A 19,923-nucleotide genomic window follows, 5' to 3' on the forward strand; every position below is an offset into this window, starting at 1 on the left:
TAATATACATGAGAAACTGCTATTTCCAGACAGAACGGATAAGCGCTGGGTGATGGTAGGAGAGAATGTGACACGAGCGGATGTGATCTTGCTTTCAAACTTTCAGGCAGTACCGATGAGATGAGCATCTTCTAGAAAGCATAAGTCGGAGCCCCAGACTTTTTTTCAATTCAGATAGATGGGCCAGTTGATCTTTTGTGAATCATGTTTTTAAAATTGCACATATGCATACCTTTGATCACCAGATTAATAGGTTTTAATTTTGAGTTTTGTAGCCCCGGACCTGTTTTATATCTTTATGTGCCTTTGTCATTCAATTTTTTTCTTCAATTTACTTATTCGTATGGCCAGCATAGAGGGCCGGTTTTGCAAAGGCTTTATTTTTTAGGTCCTTGGTTAGAGATTTCCTCACCTTGAGACAGAACTGTATTTTACTGTACAAAACTGTATTGTGTAGCTGTTGCCAATTTTAATATCGAACCGCTCTTTTCTGAATCATGTAGAAAAACATTAGAAATCTCGACAGTTTTCATTTTGGGAGCTTTTTAATCTACAATTTTCAGTTTTCTTGAATAGTGTGAATAGAATACAATGCGATTCGTTTGTAGCTTTTCCTGGCAAATGCTGTCACAAACGTAGCCGGGCATCAAAAAGTAACAGAAAATTGAAATCATATATAATTGCCAAGATCAATAGTGTGCATGCTTGAGATAGTTTGAGAATTATTTTCTTACATTTGCCTTGCAGTTATTTTCAGGTTTGTAAGCAGTAGAATAGCAAATGTGTCACTGTACAGTTTTCTGTATACCTGACTCCTTCTGTGATGGGAATTTGGTGTGGTGGGTGTGGGGTGCGGATGTTAGATGCCTAAAATTTCAAGTACTTCTATAAGAGCTCTTCTGCTCCTAGAGGAATGTTGGCATATAGACCAGTGTTCACTTAGCCTTTAAATCACAAAGGGATTTGAGCCAGAACATCTCTTGGAGCGGACATCCACTCAAATGGTTATGGAAATGTACTACTTTTTTTTTTTTTCAGATGTATGCAGATGTCATTGCAGGACTGAGGGGGTATACTATAGGCTTTCATCACTTTGTTCTTGGTATTGGCCGGGTAACTAAACAAGGGCCTTTTTAAATGTAAATTTTTATTTTCTGCTTTGCTGCTGCTCGTTGACGGATTCTTAGTGGCTTATCCAAAAGCCTGTAATTCTGGGTCTTCTTTTTTTCCGGTTGAGGTTGAGATACTGAACAGCTAGCCCTTGTCTGTGCTACTGTGCAGCAGCCAAATAAAACTCTTCTCTCCCCCCCTCTCCCTTTTCTGCCTTTCCAGAGACCACTCTTCCAGTAGCAGTGCATTGTCCTCGGGCTCTGGGAGTACTGAGGCTCCCTGTGAGGAGCAAGCCAGCAAGTACTGGGAGGAGCTCAGCCAGGTTGGCCTTCCTGACGACATCGATGTCGAGTCTTTATTTGATACTTCAGGTAAGACGGGCACAGGCATTTATCACCTCTCAATTCAAGCATGTCCAGGCTCACACTGCACTGCTGCACAAGTTCTCCCCCTTAAAAGCATGGCCCTGGAAGTGGCTCGATTCATACACCGTCTAATGAGCCCTGTTAAGCAGACACAAAAACGTTTTTGCTGAAAGCACTTGAAGCCGGGCATACACATTTGACATTTCGACTCTCGTGGAATGCCCCATCGATATGTCTGTTGTAAACCGCTGAGCAATTTCAGGTGTTCTTTGCTTAGAAAGAAATCTTCGCTGCGTTTCATAAAACGTTTCTTGAGTCATTTTTAAACCATGAGAAGAAAAGACTGTTTTTTTTCACAAAGTGTGGTTAATGTTTTTTAATGTTTTCTTCCCCTTTTGTTAATAAGTTCCATTTGAGTAGTGTTTCTAAGTTTTTTTAATATTTTTCCATTCATTCCTTTGTGCAGTACACAGCTGCAAAAAGCAGGGACAATTTGTGCAAACCTTCCCAGCTACAGCATGTTATTTTCTTAAGGGAAGACGGTGCTTAGTGCAAGGAGCTTCTCTTGCGAGTGTCCTAACTCCGTTAAGGGTATTTCCAAACTGTAGTTTTGTTTCTTAGCTGTCAGGGGAGCCATAGGTTTGTCAATCTCATTTGCAGTCTTATTTTGTTTTGCATTTTGGAAACAGCTAAAGTTTACGACTCTAGAATGTGTGTGTTTTAAAAAGAATAATTTCTATCTCAGGAAAGGTATCTAGCATGTACAGTAATTCACCTAGTCTTAGTCGCATGTTACCATCAAATTGAATACATTGTTAGGTTCTGAAGACTGGCATCTGAAAGGCAGTTCTCTGCGGCTTGCTTAAAGTAATTCAAGTAATTCTCCTTCCTGTTCTGTTTCTAGGACAATGCTGGGCTCATCAGTGCTGTGCTCTGTGGTCAGGAGGCGTGTGTCAGGAGCAGGGCCAGTTGCTGGTCAATGTGGACAGAGCCATTGACTCAGGGAGCACAGAGGTAAATTGCAGAGATTATAAAATAGTCTAAAAATGCAATTACTGCTTGAACCTGAACATGTCGTGTAAGTAGCTTAAACTACACTGTGCTTTGCATTTAGATATTAGAACTTGTCCTGCTTTTTTATTTACGGCTTTAACTCTATTGTAGGTCAACAGTTTCAGAACCTCATTTACTGGAGTTATTTAAGGTTAATGCAAACAGAAAAGTTCTGTGTTGAAGTGTACAAAATGTGAGCGATTGGATCTGCAATATATTGAAGGGCTCATCGAGGCTTACTCAACATTGTGACTTACATTGTTTTCAAAGCTGAATAATTTTGGTTCAGCTTGAACAATTTTAATGTTTAGGATGTAAATCAAACATATCGCTTGTAGTGGTATCAAACTCACAAGGTTATTGTGAAAATTCCAATGTTTGCTGCTGTTGGACATTGGTCATAAATAGGGTTGATAAATGGGCGTAACTCTGAAATTCAGAGACTTATAGCCTTTGTGGCCACTGTTGGAAGCACTATAAACTGTAAATGTGTGATGCATGCTTTTCACCGGAATGCTGATGGTGTTTGGAGTTTGATAGAACCTGGACAAGTATGTCTGTTCATTGCTCTATGAGCCCTAGATGCAACATTATCTCAGCTACAAATGTTGAATGGAGCTCACATCTGGTGCATAAGGCATTCAGAGCACACCTGTCATTCTCCTGTTGCAAAAAACAAAATCTTTTTTACATGACCAGCTTTAGGACATGAGTTGCTGTCAAGATGGGAGGAAGTTGGGCAGCAAGTGAGTTCCCAAACCCTGATCAATATGGCACCAAGCTCTGAGGTTCACTTTATCACTAAAAGCAGGGCTATTTAGTGACTAGACCCTCCTGCCCAGGTCTTCACACATGAATCTTCTCGTTGGTCTTGGTGAGGTGCTGAGACTCATTATCCCCCAGGCCGTGGCCTGTTGCACTGTTTGGCTGTGACCCCTTTCCAGTATGTTGACATAGTCTAGACTCCACCTTACCCATGGCACATAGGCGCTCTTGAAAAGGGGGATTTTTTGCTCGCTTGTTTTCTTGAATTTCCACCAGGTTTTCCTTGAACAGATTGCTTAAGCTTTCCCCAGTCAGCACTCATTGATAAGTGATTTTAATGCATAGGGAATTTGTCACTTGAGCGATCGGTATTGAGCGATATTTCAGTACCAAAAGTATTGAATCAATATCAACACGTTTACTTTATTTTTCAGAAAACATACATGAATAGGATGCTTTTTTGATGTTCACTATGGCCCTGTATTAAATTTGTGCATCTTATTAAAAGCAATATTAGATTGCTTTCACTCTGATTTGCAGCATACAGTCCATTTTAATTATTTATCAGTGTGAAGATAAAGGATGGAAAAAGTATCATGCTGAAATGGTGATAAGTACAAAAGACGTTATTGAAGTAAACCAGCAATTAACATTTTCAAGGCTGAAGAGAAAGCACAGAAGAGCCTTTCAGGTTCCCTTGATCCTTGGGTATTTTTAATTAGGAGTTCAAGAGTTGAAAGCTACCATAGCAACGTCTCTGATGCAAGATTCTCTTAATTAAGCCAAATGAATAGAGATGGGTGTGGTACTGTAATTTTTTAATCTGAAGATTGAGTTCTGGAAACAGGTACTGCCAATTTTGTTTTTAATAAAGCTGTTGCCTATTTTATCAATGAATATTACCATCTGGTATCAGGCTGCAGTATAAGTGCATCTGATTTTGATCTGTTTTGTGGAGGTTGGGGTCCCTTATACCTGTTAAAAAAGTTATTTCCACTAACCAAGGTGAGAAAATGAGACTTGCTACATAGCTATTTGAGCCTCTACAGCAGTTTTGAGTTGCAGAGCTTTGTGTACAAGCCAACACCAGATGCTGTGTATTTTTGGCTTGTCTCCTTTAATTTTAACACTTATGTAGACATAACGTGTTTATTTTTCATAATGTAACTGCACATCTATTTTGCCAGTACAGCTTGTGAAATGGTCTGCAGTGTTTATGCTAAATGGATCAAATTTCAGTGCAAGATAACTTTTGTGTTTTAGCAGTTTGCTCTCCACACATTTGGCATTTCCAGTTTGATCCTTCACTAGTCTAATCCACCTTCTTATGACTTCTTAAGAAATGGTTTTTGAAATCTTTGTTACTCTGATGTTGTCTGGATGGTCATTTTTCAAATTGGGAGGTGTGGAGGTGCTAATTTACTATTAGCACTGCTTTCCTACAAATAAAAGTACAGATGTAAACAAAAGACTAGAATGTGACTGATTTGTTGGGCCATTCACCAGTGTTGAGGCGCTCTAAGCAGAGATGGGTCTTGACACTTTGCTTTAGTGTGGGCTACCCCTGAAAGCAGTGTGCTAGCAGTTCTACAAAGGTGCTATAAAATGCAATGGAGTACCTCTGGATCCTGATCAATATGTGCCTTCTGGATTCTCTTCAAACCCCATCTTCATATAAAAGTTGAATCCACTTCAACAGGTTTGTAACTAGGCCAGGGACCTCCTATCCTGGAGAATCACAGTTTGTCCTGTTCTTGCTAAGCCCTGAGTGACTCGGTTAGCTTCCTGGTGTCTTTTCTGACCATTTAAAACACCTATGAAAGCAGCTGGACTTCAGCTGTGATCTACTGTACCTGATCTAAATTGTGCACATGTGCAAATCACATGATATTGTTTGTATCTGGGGACGATTTCAAATTAGTTTTTGCTTATCTTTATTTCCACCTCAGTTACAAAAGGCTTTTACCTTAAGTGATTAAAGATCCTTACTCTAGTCACCCCATTGCTTTTCAACAACGTTTGGGCACAGAGTACTGTGGTATATGGGGAATCTGAGCTGAGCCATGATATTTCATTCACTATTAACTTAATCAACTTAAGCATGCTGTTAAGTATAACTCCATGCACATTTCTCCAATGGTGACTCTTTTGCACAGAAACTAATATTATGTTTTTCTTTAACTTGGAAAGAGAGAGGCAAAAGTCATTGTATTAGGAGCTCTGGAAGATTACTGTGGAAAGGTGCATCAGTCACATTTGATTGCTCCTTGGGTATCTTAAAATAGTTTCCTCCCCATAAGATTTCGAGCAGCGTGATGGATAAGGCCCCTGGTAAAGGTCGGCCCTGGCAGCTCTGCTCACTCATCTGTGAAATGGAAAGGTCACAGCACTCAGGAGGGAGGTTCGACTGGCAGCTTAGCGCAGGCTGCACCGTGCCCTGATCGTGTACTCTTAATTGCATTTGCACCAGTAATCTGCTAAATTGTCGGTTCATTCGTTCAGTTTTTTTGCGCCAAGCCTATTTTGTAATGCTTTCTGTTGCTGGGTTGTTTGTACCGCTGGTCTTTTCAGTGACTCTGGTTTTACTCTGGGGTGTATTTTCTTTATTTGATCTGTAAGTAAGGTGCTGGGGGATGGGGTGGGGTGAGAGAAAGAGCTGTGTTGATTTCAGCAGAGTTATTGGAAATTCTCTGACAAACAGTGTGTCCTGTGCTGCAGGCAACACTCAATCACAAATGAACTTGGAGGCAAGCTGTTAAAGCTGCTTCATTGTACCTTAAGGAAGACTGGTTCCATTTGACTTCTGTTCCTGCCATTTGTCCTGACCCCCCTAACGATTTATTGAAATTTCCTGCTTAGAAGAATATTGAGTAGTTTTTTTTTTTAATCTGGCTGTTTTGGGACAGCCGAACAATTAAGTGACAGCTTTATTTGATGCTGTATTTCCCGATGCTCTATTTCTACTGGCAAGATGGAAATCTAATAGCCGCTGGGAAATAAGTAAAGGCTTGAGGGTTTTCATTTCGTGTTTAAAACCTGCTGGTACAAACATTCTACATGGTTTCTTTTTCGAAAAGTTAAGCTTGGGGAACATTCTCAAATTTATTATTTAAGGCAAGCACTCCTCTGCATTTTTTGTATTGGTGCTCTCTTTTATATTGCCAAGGATCAATGAGAATTTTACAGTGGACTCGTATAGGGATAGATACGATAGACTTCATATCTATTTTTTTTTGTTGGAATTCCATGTGCTAATATGTGTGTGTGTGTATATATATATACATACACACACACACGTAGCATCAAAAGAAATATCACTTACAAATTCATGGTTATCAGGATAGTGACCACCTTTTAGTAGCAGGTGTATGAACATTTCATTAAACAGATCTGGCATAGGAAATCCATCATGCTGATTGGGCATCTGTGACGTTACTGTCATATTCTTCTCACAAGAAAATCGATGAGGGCATGAGGGTGTGTCATGTCCTCCTGGAATGGTATCATGTGAGAATCAGCCCACAGGCAGTGTTTCTCTACCAGCACCTTGGAATGACTCCTAGACTCTTGTGAAGACACTCATTTGCACTGTCCTTCTCCAGAGGTGTAAATCTTGAGTCTGTTATCCAAGTTTTTTAACTATACTTGACTGAGGAGAAAAACTAGTTTACTTGATGCATATATATGGATGATGCACATATAATGCATAGTGTGTATATATATATATGGGCAGGTGCAAATACAAGCATATAATGTTGGTTAAGAGACTATAACTAGAAATCTAACAAGTCCTATGTATATTGGGTTATTGTTGAACCAATGATATATGGAATTATACCCTTCAAAGAAGAGAATAAGACACTAGGTACCCCAGGCCCCAAGAGCTGTGGGGTAGAAGAGATAAATTCCAGACCGCTATGCTGATCTTGTTTGTTTTAATGATTTTTTTTTTCATTTTAAATCAACAGAAGCACTTTTTTTTAGTCATCTGTCAAAAATTCCTAAGTGGATGCAAATGAGAGCTATTTTTTCCCCATTTTAAAATGAGCAAGTACAGTGATATAATGTAGGCTGTATCTTTCACACATGGTGACACCATGATAATGTGGTCTATACTGTGTATGAAACTGAGCGCACGTGGAAAGTACACTGAAATACAGATTTTCAGTTTCTTTAAGTTTTAAAAATATTGATGGTAAAATGAGAGCAACAATTTAACAGTCTGTCCTATTTTCAGGAATATTTCTTGGGAAATGTTTTCTCCACAATGCAGAATTCTCCACGTTTGTGCATTTAACTCCATATTGACATTTTCCTGTCTTTAAGACCTGCTGTTTGAAAGACTATGACTCATGTAATAATGCTGCCTCTTGAAAGCACACTCTAGACATTTCAGAACAGCTTTAAACAGCTTAAAATGTGCAGTGTCTTTAAACATTTTTATGGGGTTCTTAGGCTTTTTTCTTTGTGGCTTCATCATTTATTTTATTAACAACATTAAAGCTATCCTTTAGTGTTCGGTTTTAGAAAAAGCCCCATGCTCTTATCAAGCAGAAGAAGTAAAGTTCATTTTAATATATACACATATGCCTTTAATATGGCAATTCGCTTGTTTTCAAGTTGTGAAAGGAAAATTGATCATCCTATTAAACGTAACCATTGTTATCCTGTTTATTTGCAATGTTTGGAAAATAATACTAAATATAATGCTAATACTACAACTCAATTTCACATCTGTGAATTTACCCTCTGCACTGCAATACCATAATAGGCTGACATGCCTCTTTTAGCAGAAATGTATTTTGTTTGGGATAAACATTTTGGGATTCTGCAAATTAAGTTGCATCAGTAAAAATGCATTGGAAGGTTGGAAAATGAAGGTTCTCTTTAAATATTGGCAGTACCTTGCTAATAGTGAGAATAGAGTGGTTTTTGCTCATGTTCTCACACAGTGCAGTGCCAGTAGTGTCTGCTTTAAACATAATTTTCTTGTTCCAGACTTCCTACTTGTGATCATCAAATACATACTACACAGGGCTTGAAATTCAGTTTTAAAAATGAGGGAATTCTCCCTTTACATGAAGCTCATGGGGGGGTTTCAGCATCTTGGGGTGGAATAATAGTAGACTCATGAAACTAGTGTATTGAAATAATTAAATAATTAATACACAACACAAGCTTCATAGGTTCATTGGAAATACTGTCCTACCTTGTCAATCTGTCTTTCATTACCAACCTCCTCTCCATTGAAGGTACAAGAACATAACTTAGGAGAAGTGTGATTTTTTTCCCTTCCTCATCAAAAGCATCCCACATGTCTGCTTTTCATTTGGTCAAAGATAGGCTTTTGTGTATGATAATCAGTTTGTCTCCTTTAAAGTTGTTACCTTCAAAGGAGCTGAAAAAGTCCTGCTCTGAAGGATCAGGATGGGCTAAACTCTCTCAGTGCCTCTTTAGTGTACTGAAGCATAGGTTGGACTGTGGAGAAGTCCATCTTCCTTTTGAAAATGCTTTGAGAGGAGGACTCCATGCACCAGTACATCGTTCTACAAGTGACAGAAGCGCACAAAGTCGAATTGTCTGCCAGCAATAAAAAGACCTTTGGCTTTACCAGTCCTGAGTGCTGGAAGCAGCCATGTGTTCTAGCACATCTCTCAGGGCTTCTAATGATCTGCTTACAACTGGCACTGCATTTCGAATTGACAGCCACCTTACTGTATGCGGTAAGGAGTCAGTGTTGACTCCTCTAGTTGTTTCTGTAGCTCATGAAGCTTGTTGCTTCTTACTTTCCCTTTAATCAGAAAGTGTTTGAAGAAGATGTTTTTACCTCTACTTAGTCGAGATGTACTAACTATGGAGGTTTTAATTTAACACAAGGCACTTTATTTCACATGCCTGTTATTGTGTGGTCTTCTTGAAATGGATTGATTTTATTTACTATTTTGATATTCACAATTCCACTGAAATGAAATGCCACAGAAGGTGAAAGTAGGCCATTAAAACGTTTTTGGCACATTTCAATTTAAGAATAGTTAAATGTTGAAGTAATTTACTCCCTCCGTCTGTTTTTCATGAACTACTACTATCTTTGTGGGGGGTGATTTCATCAATGTTGTCCCCACAGTCCTAGAAATACCTGCCTCTATACACACAGAGACATCCTTCTCACAAGTGAAACAAAACAGGGACAGATACACAACTGATGACAAGCACATATGAATAATAGATACATCTGCAAATCAAACTTTATTCCTGTGAATGCACCTTTATCAGGGAAAAAAATGGTTTGCCTCTAAATTCCCAAAGATTGTGGCATTTTGCCAGTGTTGTACTTTTGCATCCTTCATATTTTTTCACACATGTAGGATGGATAGAATACCTTTTCGTCTGCGTTTTTCTTCACAGGCCCATGACAGATTTCAGTGAATTGATTAAATGCAGTGCGAGTCCTGAGAACAGTCCTTAACCTCTGTTCCTTCCCACCTTTTCTCCCACCAGTACTGTGCATACTGTAAGCGCCTTGGAGCATCCATCAAGTGCTGTGAAGAGATGTGTCGGCACTCGTACCATTACCCCTGTGCTGCTGCTGCAGGAACTTTTCAGGACATCAGAAGCTGCACTCTCCTCTGCCCAGAACACATCGAACTGGCCATAGAAAGATGTAAGTCTTTTCAGCTAAGTTTTCAATTCAAACATCTTCATTGGCATGACCGATGAATTAGGGTTGCTGAAGCATATGCAATCAATAACATTTACAGACATTTGATACAAACACATCATAAGAAATTTACATACAACAGACAACATATAGAACATTAATAATAATAATAATAAGAAGAAGAATTGCTTACACTTATATAGCGCTTTTCTGGACATTCCACTCAAAGCGCTTTACAGGTAATGGGGACTCCCCTATTATTGAGAGAGGGGTTCACTGTTCCTCAGGCTATGGCAGGAGAACATGTACTGGGCTGCCAGTTCAACTGAGTTCCCTTCCCCCTCTCCTCAGTAGGATTGGGAGCTTTTCCGATTCTGGCAGGTGTGGGAATTCTGGGATCCTTTTCTTTCACCTGTACTTTGAGCTGAAACTGCAAGAACAGGAAAATGCATTGAAGTAAAAAGTTCATCATCGGACCTCCTGTCTTTTGCAGACCCCACCACATTGTGACCCAAAAGTCTTCAAAAAGAGTCTATTCAGATATCAGCACAATAGAAAGAAGCTTAATGTCTGTCTTTAAGGCAGAAAGTGTCTTTTGTGTTTTTGCTTTGCTTGCATGCCTCTTTGCTCAGAAAGTGCAGGTTGCAGTCATGTAGCTCTTAAATGGAACTATACGTGGATCCAGTGGGGAGGGCAGCGAATGTGAGCTTCGACTGCTTTAATCCTGACTGCTTTCCTCTCGTATTGCCGCTGTGAATAAAGAGAGGCGTTCTATGCGAAAAGCACTGGTGGAATAGCAGCGTGCTGGCTTGACGTGATCAAGCAGACTGCTTTTGTCACCACGTTCTTCCTGTAGTCGTGTAACGCAGACAAATTCACACACCATCTCTGGTTGCATTACAGAGATCACCTTTTTTTTTCTTTAATGCAGCCTGTGTTGTAGGCCTTCTTTAGGGATTAATTGAATGAAAAGAAATTCCAGCAGCAGATGACATTAGTGTGCTGCACCAGACTCTTCAGTCCATTAGGATGCAATACGTTTAATGATAATTTTGCCCTCAAAGCACTTGCTTATTTCTGAGCCGTCATTCAGTGAATGAGTTACAGGAGCAATATAAAGTGATTATATAATGTTAAGTGTGGACATTAACATTGTGAGGAAGTATTTCTGGTGAAGAATACCTATAGTTCTTATCTCCCCCCCACCCCACAGAGGATAGGATTTGAGAGTGTAATTAGATATCAAGGCTTGTATCAGCTAAAAAAGTTGGAGTTGTACATGACTGTTAAATATTTGATTTTGCTTTTTATGCTTCTATAAAATTTTCACCCAGAGATGCCCAGGCTCTTTCACTCCCATTATTTTTAAACATACTAGCGTACTAATATGCATTTGAAGAGCCCTTTACTTCAACTACTTGTCTTGAAGAAAAACAAATCCCCCAGACTTGATTTTTCTGTCTTGGGGCAACAAATTTCAGTCACACAAATGATTGCACTCAACAAATGTTAACTTTCTCCTTTTATACAAGGGAGCAGCTCCTGGGTGAATGAAGGTTTAGTAGCTTTTTTAGCAGAATTGGAGGGTGGGGGAAGCCTGAGGGGAATTCACCGTTCTACACTGCAGTTCCCTCAGCAATGTCTCACGCACAAGGTGGCCGTCCTGCCCCTCTTCACGAAGATTCTCGACCTCTTCCCTCACAGCCAAGGACGAAGTGAACTGCGCGGTGTGCGACAGCCCCGGAGATCTCCAGGACCAGCTTTTCTGCACCAGCTGCGGGCAGCATTACCACGGGATGTGTCTGGACATTGTGGTGACCCCCTTGAAGAGAGCAGGTTGGCAGTGTCCCGAGTGCAAGGTCTGCCAGACATGCAAGTAAGTCACAGCTGCAGACCCGCACCGAACTCCTTCACTTTTTTTGCTCCAGATTTGGTGGCAATCAGTTGGACAATATCGTGATTGTCAAGCAATACACGCTTGAAATGACCCATAGAGGCTCCTTTCCAAACTTCCTCATTTGTGCATCATATTTTTAAAACTGCACATACCTTTGATCGCTAGATTAGTCGGTTTTAATTTTGATTAACTTGTACCGGTTAGATATTTTTATGAGCCTTTATTGTTTTTTTTTTGTTTAATTCAAGTCTTGTAGGTTTGCATTTCTTTTATGACCTTGTATAAAGAATAGGGTTATAATATAGTTATTTAAGTACTGTGGGTAATGTAGTTATTCTTTGTACAGGTAATGAGAAGACAACCTGAAAATTGAATAATCAGAAATTGTATTCAATAAAAATGTAAAGTAATGAGGGTTAAATAAAACTGAATAATAGGATTCTGAACCAGGTGTGACTAGCAGGAATGTTTAGGAATTCAGGTCCAATACCTAAGAATTAGATCATTTGCTGCATTCCCTTTTTAATTTAGATTGATCCCCAGATATAAGTGGTAAATTCTTGACAAGTTTGTTTGCTTTTAATGTTTATGTATATTTCTTAAGAACCCCAGAGGAAAGAAAAGATCAAAAATGATTTTTGAAATGATTAAATCTTTGGAGAGTGCAAGGGGGCTTTAAATAATATTCATGAAGTGGAGATCTAGAGTTGTTTCTGTGCATGCTGTGAGACTGTTTATCCGGCATAGATTACAAAAATGAAAATGTTTCCATAACTAGCAGCAAAAATTAGAATAATTAGCTGAATTTGTTACATATCTTTTAAAGACCTGACCCTGTCTCTCAAGATGCATACAAACTAATGTATCAGGCTGTAAGTCTCAAGTGAGATTTTTTTCAAATATACTACGTACTTCATATTGCTCTATACAGAATTCTAGAGCAATGTCTAGCGTCTACTGTTGTTGAATATTGATTGTTTCTAAACCGGGTTGGAATGTATTTGATGTCCTAAGTCAGAAGTGCCACATGGCAGTTAGGATAGAATTACCAAAAAACATAATGAACAGCAAATTGTCCTGTGTTAGAGAGCACTGAGTAATGTGGAACATCCGCTCTAAATGATGTAGGCCTCACACCACTATTATCATTTCTTCTTCATCTCATGCCATCCCATTGTGATATAATCTTATGGTTTTTGATGCAGGCTATGCTTTTCCTTTGGATTTATAGTAAGGCATCCAAAGTACATAATGCTGGAGCCTTGCACGTATGACCATGATTCATTTATGCAACTGGTTTAAAAAAAAAAAGAACATGCACATTTTTGCTTCTTTGGTATTTTTCCCCTGTGACTGAGAATTTGAGAATGTATAGGTGGACTTTGCCAGAAGGGCAGAGGTTACTGGTACCAGTGCTGTACAATAGGGCAAGTCCTACAAAACCTGCATGAGTCATTCATAGAACAGTTTTACAGGAAACTCCTCTTACCTTATTGTTTTGGCTCATATATCAAGACAGTCAGTGCCCAGAATCATTATACTGGCGGCAGTATTTTTCATTTAGGGAGACGACCTGAAGAGCCTACCATGTTGCTTGTCTAGTATTCCAATAAATTTGGAGCACAGATATTTGATTTAAGAAGATAAAGGAACATAAGAGAGGTTACAAACAAGAGGAGGTCATTTGGCCCATCTTGTCTGTTTGATAGTTAGCAACTTATACACTGAAAGATCAGACTATGCAGTTGGATTCTTTAGCCCATGAGGAAAATTACATCCATTGAAATGTTTCTTTCTCATGTTACAGGAACCCCGGAGAGGACAGCAAGATGCTTGTGTGCGATACATGCGACAAAGGGTATCACACCTTCTGCTTGCAACCAGTAATGGACTCCATTCCTACCAATGGCTGGAGATGTAAAGTAAGTCCTGCTTTGAGGCTGCGTGCAGTGCGGACGTGCGTGGGCGATTGCAGATTGTGTTGCCTGGAAGGTGAAGATGTGTGGGCTGCAACGCCCTGGAGGCTCAGATACGTCTTTAAGAAAATTGCTATCAGTTTGCGTCACTTTACTCCAGTTCTGTTACCTTTTTTTTTCCCTCTTCGTATATTGCAGATGGTCTGTGATGTTCTCGGGTTTTTCTTGGCTCGGGAAGAAAACAGAAACCCTTATGTTTTGCAGTGTAGTTCTGATGATAATGGCAGATCTACTTTATGCTTTCTTTGCTGTGGGGTACAACACTTGTAGTGTCGTCTTCATCACAAGTCTGCAGTGGATTTTGGCTTTGTCTCGTGGTGCTGCCAATTTGTTTTAATTCTCAGGAACTGAATAGTGGCCTTGCCTAATTTTTACAATGTTGAAACAAGGGAAAAGGTACTAGGATTCAGTGGCACTGGGCATGTTACAGAAGTGATGTCACACCCTTGAAAACCTAGACAGTGTGAAATTCGCCCACTGCAGAGGACCCTGTCTTTCGTTGTCATGTGCTCTGAGCCCGGAATAAACCATGATAGCATCCCAGCAGAAGAAGAGCCTCAATCAGACATGAGTGTTTGCTCCTTATCAATGCAGAATTTTGTTTTTCATAAATAGGTGCAAAACAGTGTATATCTTAATCTCTAGTGGGGAACGGCAAGTCTTGAAAACTTACTAAATGCAGTGCTCTGTGCTCATGTTAGATGGAGACAAAAGTTAGATTACATTTATGGACTTATACATAATTGAAAGCATTGTGTGTATAACCCTCACTTGACAGCAGTTCCTGTGCTCAAAAAATAAACTGATCATTCTGCACCAGTGTGCTTCAGAATGTTTGCACTCAAGGTGTTGTAGCACCTCTCTGAAACCTCTACCTCTAGCTTGAAGGAGTTCACAAAATGTAATTAAATTGAAATTTATTTTTCAGTGCATGTCAGTCTTGAGTTATTTGAAATATCTGAATTTATTATTCCCTCACCTCACTGTTACCTTGTAAAATCCAATTAGTAACTCTTGACACGTTGAAGGTCTCTTCCCAAACTACCCACTCTCAGGTTTCATTGTATTTAGTTCAAGGTCTGCATTTCACAACTCTGATGTTCAGCAGCAATTAAATGAAATGCTCTGTGTGTTTGGCATTGCTGGAATAACTTGAAAAAGTAACACAAATGTAAAAATAAATGAAAACTACAATTTCAGCCCCCTGCAGACACTAGGGCAGCACTTTTGTCTTAGAAGGGCTTAGAAGTTTCTGGATTTAGTGCCTTTCCAATCTAAATACCCTACTAAACAGTCTTAATTATTTTCTTAATAACATAGTTTTTTAAGGTCTTTGATTATTCAAAAAATACTTCATTAAAGGTATGATTATCTTTGATTGTTCCTATAAAATACCTTGGAGCCTTTTAGAACATTTTAGAAGATCATAGGTTTTACAGTCATGCACTTAATTAAAATAGACAATCTCTTTAGGTTTTGCTCTAGTAGGACTCTGAGCAGCTACACAGCTGGAGAACCCTGATCTACATTTTTGGGGGTTGAACCCTACTCTCAATATAATAATTAGGGCACATTTAGAAGAATGAACTATGAATCAGTCAGGAGAGACAAAGAAATTAATAACCCCTGAGTCATAGTTGCTTGACTAAGACTTAGGCTCTTTAGTATTTGTCTTGTGTGGCATTTTTGTATCAAAAAGCAATCTAGCCATTTCTGATCTGTCTCATTTGACACTCAGTCGAAATTAGTTATTCACAACACAGTGTCTTGTGTTTATTGGAATAGCTGTGGGATCAATGCTCGACTTTTAGTAGCCTCGTGCTCATTCACCTGCAGTGTTATAGTCTCGGTGTGTAGAGCACAGCTGTCAGCCTGTTTGCTTGAACTGCTCCTTGTTAACCCTGATTCCTCCCTGCAGTTACTGAAGTGAGCAAATTTGATGCTGTCGCTAAAGAAGGTAAATCCCCTTGATAGCATCTCTGCAGCTGGCTGATTAGAAGCCCACAGTGCTTCCAGTCTCAGTTTGCTTTAGAGAGACAGAGCAGCACTTTTCAAAGATTCTTATTCCAGTGCCCTGTGTTTTTTTTGCCTATTCATTCTAAACAGTTTCAACGTCAGTGTTGTACCAAGGGACGCTAGTCTGTCTGGGACATTGGTATGTGGGATGAAGTATTACTGTTAGAAAAAGAAACGAGACCTATGGGTTATGACGGCTTCTATTTATGTCTTTTGAAAAAAGTGCATTTCTGCTTTAGTTATAGGGTTTTGAAATCTTTCAGGGTCCCAGTGGTCATTCTGGTCTTCTAGTAGTTCAAGTAGGGAGCTGCATCAGCATGCGTCGGCCGCACAGGAACAGGAAACGGGTTTATCCCATGCTGAAAAGAAAGGAAACAACGTTTCGGCTGTGAAGCCTTCTTCAGGCGTGAGAAAGACAGGGCAGACGGCAAAGATTAAATAGCACAGGAGAACAAAAGCTGGGAGAGGGGAGAAGGAAGGGGCAGAGAGGCCACTCAGGAAGTGCAAAGTGGAGAGGGGTGAAGAAAGGTGTGAAGTCAAAACCTGCATGTGAATAGAGAAGATGACACGAAAATAAGTCTCTCATTAAGAGAAGGGGGAAGGTGTGAACCTAGTTTCAGGATGAGTTTTGTTTCTGTTGTCTTTCTGCTATGGGAGTTGAGAAACCCTTCTTTGAGAACAGAGACAGAGAGATTAGTGTGGCCGTCTGAGGTGAAATGTAAAACTATGGGCCTGGAGAAATCTTTAATTTCCACAGCCCATGGTTTGCAAGACATACAGTAAATCGGGTTGCTGGAGGGTACAGGATGTCGTCTGGGCGATCTGGAATTGACCTGAGGGGCCCTGAATGAGTGCGTTAGATATGTAGTTGCAGGTGCAGTTCAAGCAAACAGGCGGACAGCTGTGCTCTACACACCGAGACTATAACACTGCAGCGAGTTCTGTTGCAGGGGAAGGCGCCTTGGTGGGGATGATTGCGGAGTGCAGTCATGGGAGCTGTGAACAAGAAGTTTTCCGTGGATTGGGTGGTTGGAAAAAAGGGTACCGATGGAGGGATCGTCCTGTAAAATGGAGTAGTTGCTAAAAATGGTCCTGGGGATAGAAAGTGTGTTAGGGTGGTAGGGAGGCGGTGGTAGGCGGTTGTGAGACCGGGAGTTCTAATCGAGTTGATGATCCTAGGGTGGTTTTGGATGAATCTGTGGGTTTGTAGTAGACCGAGGTAGAGAGAGTCGTGGATGGTCAATAGATACATTTGTCTAGAAACGGAAGAGTGGTGGAAGATATGAGAACTGTATAATTGAGGGATTGGTGAAAGTTAGTGAATTGATGCTGGAAGTGCTCTAGCTGGTCATTAGAGCATGTAGCAGCACCAACGCAGTCATCGATGTATCGCTTGTAGAGGTCAGGGACAAAGCCAGTATAGGAAGCAAAGCATTCTTATACCCAGCCGACAAAAATATTGGCATAGCTAGGTAGCATCCTAGTGCCCATGGCAACTCCACTAACCTGCTGAGAAAGGTTATTAAATGAGAATACATTGAGGGCGAGAACCAATTCTGCAAGACGCACTCGGGTGTGGATGGGTGGATCAAGCACTGTGCGTTTGTCTAGCATGTGCTCAAGGGTTGCAAGACCACAAGGTCATTGTGGGGAATGGCGGTGTAGAGAGGCGTGATACCCATGGTAAAAATGTAGCATTCTGGACCCTGAAATTGGAAATCATTGAAAAGTTGGGGGGCGTGGTTAGTATCCTAGATATATGAAGGAAGCATTTCAACCAGCGGTCTCATAAGGCTGTCGAGAAAAGCAGAGATGAGTGAGGTTGGACAACTGCATGCTGAGACAGTGGGGCGTCCAGGGGTGTGGGGTTTGTGGATTTTGGGAAGGAGGTAGAATTGGGATACCTGGGGATGTTCGAGACAGTTCACCTCCTGGGGGAGCTCCTGGGTGGATACCACTTCCTTCTGGTAGTCAGTGGTAAGATCCCGTTGGAGAGGACGGTAGGCAGGAGTATCGGTTACTTGTCTGGAAGCTTCCTTAATGTACAGGTCTTTTTTCCCCACACTACAACAGCTCCTCCTTTTGTCCGCTGGTTTGATGACTATCATCCCTATTGCGGGGAGATTGGAGCGTCTGAATTTCTCCTTGGGTGAAGTTGGACCTGTGTTTCTTGGGTGTGGAAAGGGTCTTGGGAACTTGAATGCTGCATTGGTTAATAAAAAGTAATTAACTGGTGGGAAAACAGCTGGAAGGGGAGTCAAAGAGTCCATTCTGGTCTCCTGGCTATGATGTGACAGGATTGTCGTGCTTTTTGGGCAGGCTTTGGCATATTTGTTGTGCAGCTATATTAAACATAGAAGCAAAATCAGAATCGCTTGTAGCTGCCAGTTTCCTCTTTTATTTCTTATTTATCTGCAGGGAGACCCTCAGGCCATACCCAGTGGGGGGAAAATACTGTGAGCATTCACACAATCTATACAAACTTAGTGAAAGATGATAAAGTATCTGTAAAATATAAAAATGGCTCTTGACTTAGTGAGTTGATCTACCACAATCGAATCTTGTGAAATGAAATTGAAAAGAACAGGAGGGATTAAGAGACCAACAGCATGTATTTTTACATTTTGCGAATGTCTAGCCCAGGCCAGCATATTGCGGAGATACACATCTAAATCCTTTTCCCTAAACAAATTCTGTGATGAGCAGCATTCCTTTGCAGCTAGCAGATGCTGGATGTTGAAACTGCAGGTATCTGTAGAGCCATCGCTTTTGAAAGAATTACAGTAATGGATCACCGATAATATATGTTGCAAATATGTATTGGAAATATGTCTGCAGGAGAGATCTTGGGGATTTGCCAGGTCTTCGACATCTAAAGTTCCACCTAGAAGCCGTAATATTCTGTTGCAGTCACAGATGTCTTTGCCGTTTTGCAGAGATGAGGCGTGAGAGGCTGAGATTTCCACCCAAGAGCAAAGCCTGCAGATTCCAATTGCTGATTAGCAGCTGGCCGGTGGCTTTCCTGTAATTAATCCCTCCCGACTCTTAGTGCTCGTCTCCCTCTCTGAGAAAATGCCCTGCGCTGCCAAGTTAAATTGAGTTATATAGACAGTTAGCGCCTGCATACGCTTAACTTCAAAATCCCAAAATAGTGGTCAGGATCTGCTATCTCACCGGGTCTTAGCAGACAAGGTAAAATCCTTGCCTGTCCATCGGAGATAAAATTCAGAACTCTTGACCGTTCAACTTGAGCAAGTGCTGGCGTTCGGCCAGCGTTCTAACTTTTAATAATGCAACAGGTCCTTTCAGGTTATCTGTGCTGCTTGCTGTCTTTTCCCATGGAGGAGCAAGAAGGATTTTTGGTAGGATGAGGTAGAAGAGTTTGTATGTAATCCTCTAGCTCGCAGAATCTTTAAAAAAGCATAGTTCATTTCTTGGTTTATATAACAAAACTGTTTAATTCATGAAATAAACCTTACAAAAAGAGGAAAAACGTCAAGAAGCAACTGTTCTACAACATGAGCGCAAGAGTTCTATGTATTAATTCCACTGCCATCCAACATGAGTTCCAGCCTGGGTAACCCCAAACTGAAGGTGTTTTTCAGAGGAACTACAACATCTAGAAGAGAGAAAGCCCTTTTTGTACAAGAATAAACTGGAGGAAGCAAACCCTATATGCCCATCTGAATAATAACTACAGTCTATCTGTTTAGTCCGAAGGTCTTAAAGCATTTATAAAAGAAAATAGTGTTCTACGTGATAACCAATACTATATTCTGTTTGTCCATCTTCTTCCTGCTGCTATTGTGTGTAATGTAATGAGTGCTTGTCTTAGGAATTTCAAGTAGAATCTTTCAGCTAATTCTGTGTTATTAGTGGACTCAAAAACAGTTATTTACACTGTTGAGTTTTGGTTTATTGTCACGGTGTTTCGTTGCTTGAGTTTGTCAGAACGTTGCAAAATGTAAAGAATGATGTTGTCACAGGTGTAGTTGCCATGATACTGATGAAGGCGGATTTTCTTATACTTCTATCGAAGCGAGAGGATTCATGGCTTGCATCTGATTGATTAGAAAACCGAAG

At 40.3% G+C, this 19,923-nt stretch overlaps 1 protein-coding gene across 13 annotated transcripts in view; it reads left to right on the forward strand.

The window, feature by feature from the left end:
- kmt2ca (lysine (K)-specific methyltransferase 2Ca) overlaps positions 1–19,923 on the forward strand; it is a 157,301-nt gene that overhangs the window by 57,602 nt on the left and 79,776 nt on the right. For all 13 annotated transcript variants that reach the window (XM_088643882.1, XM_088643881.1, XM_088643875.1 and 10 more), the window contains 5 exons: positions 1,333–1,481; positions 2,380–2,489; positions 9,792–9,954; positions 11,656–11,827; positions 13,656–13,770. In XM_088643882.1, coding sequence (XP_088500008.1) covers positions 1,333–1,481; positions 2,380–2,489; positions 9,792–9,954; positions 11,656–11,827; positions 13,656–13,770 — 709 coding nt within the window. The remainder of the gene's footprint in view (positions 1–1,332; positions 1,482–2,379; positions 2,490–9,791; positions 9,955–11,655; positions 11,828–13,655; positions 13,771–19,923) is intronic.

The sequence above is a fragment of the Lepisosteus platostomus genome, chromosome 8 (assembly GCF_059453375.1).
Source record: "Lepisosteus platostomus isolate fLepPlt1 chromosome 8, fLepPlt1.hap1, whole genome shotgun sequence".
Lineage (NCBI taxonomy): Eukaryota > Metazoa > Chordata > Actinopteri > Semionotiformes > Lepisosteidae > Lepisosteus > Lepisosteus platostomus.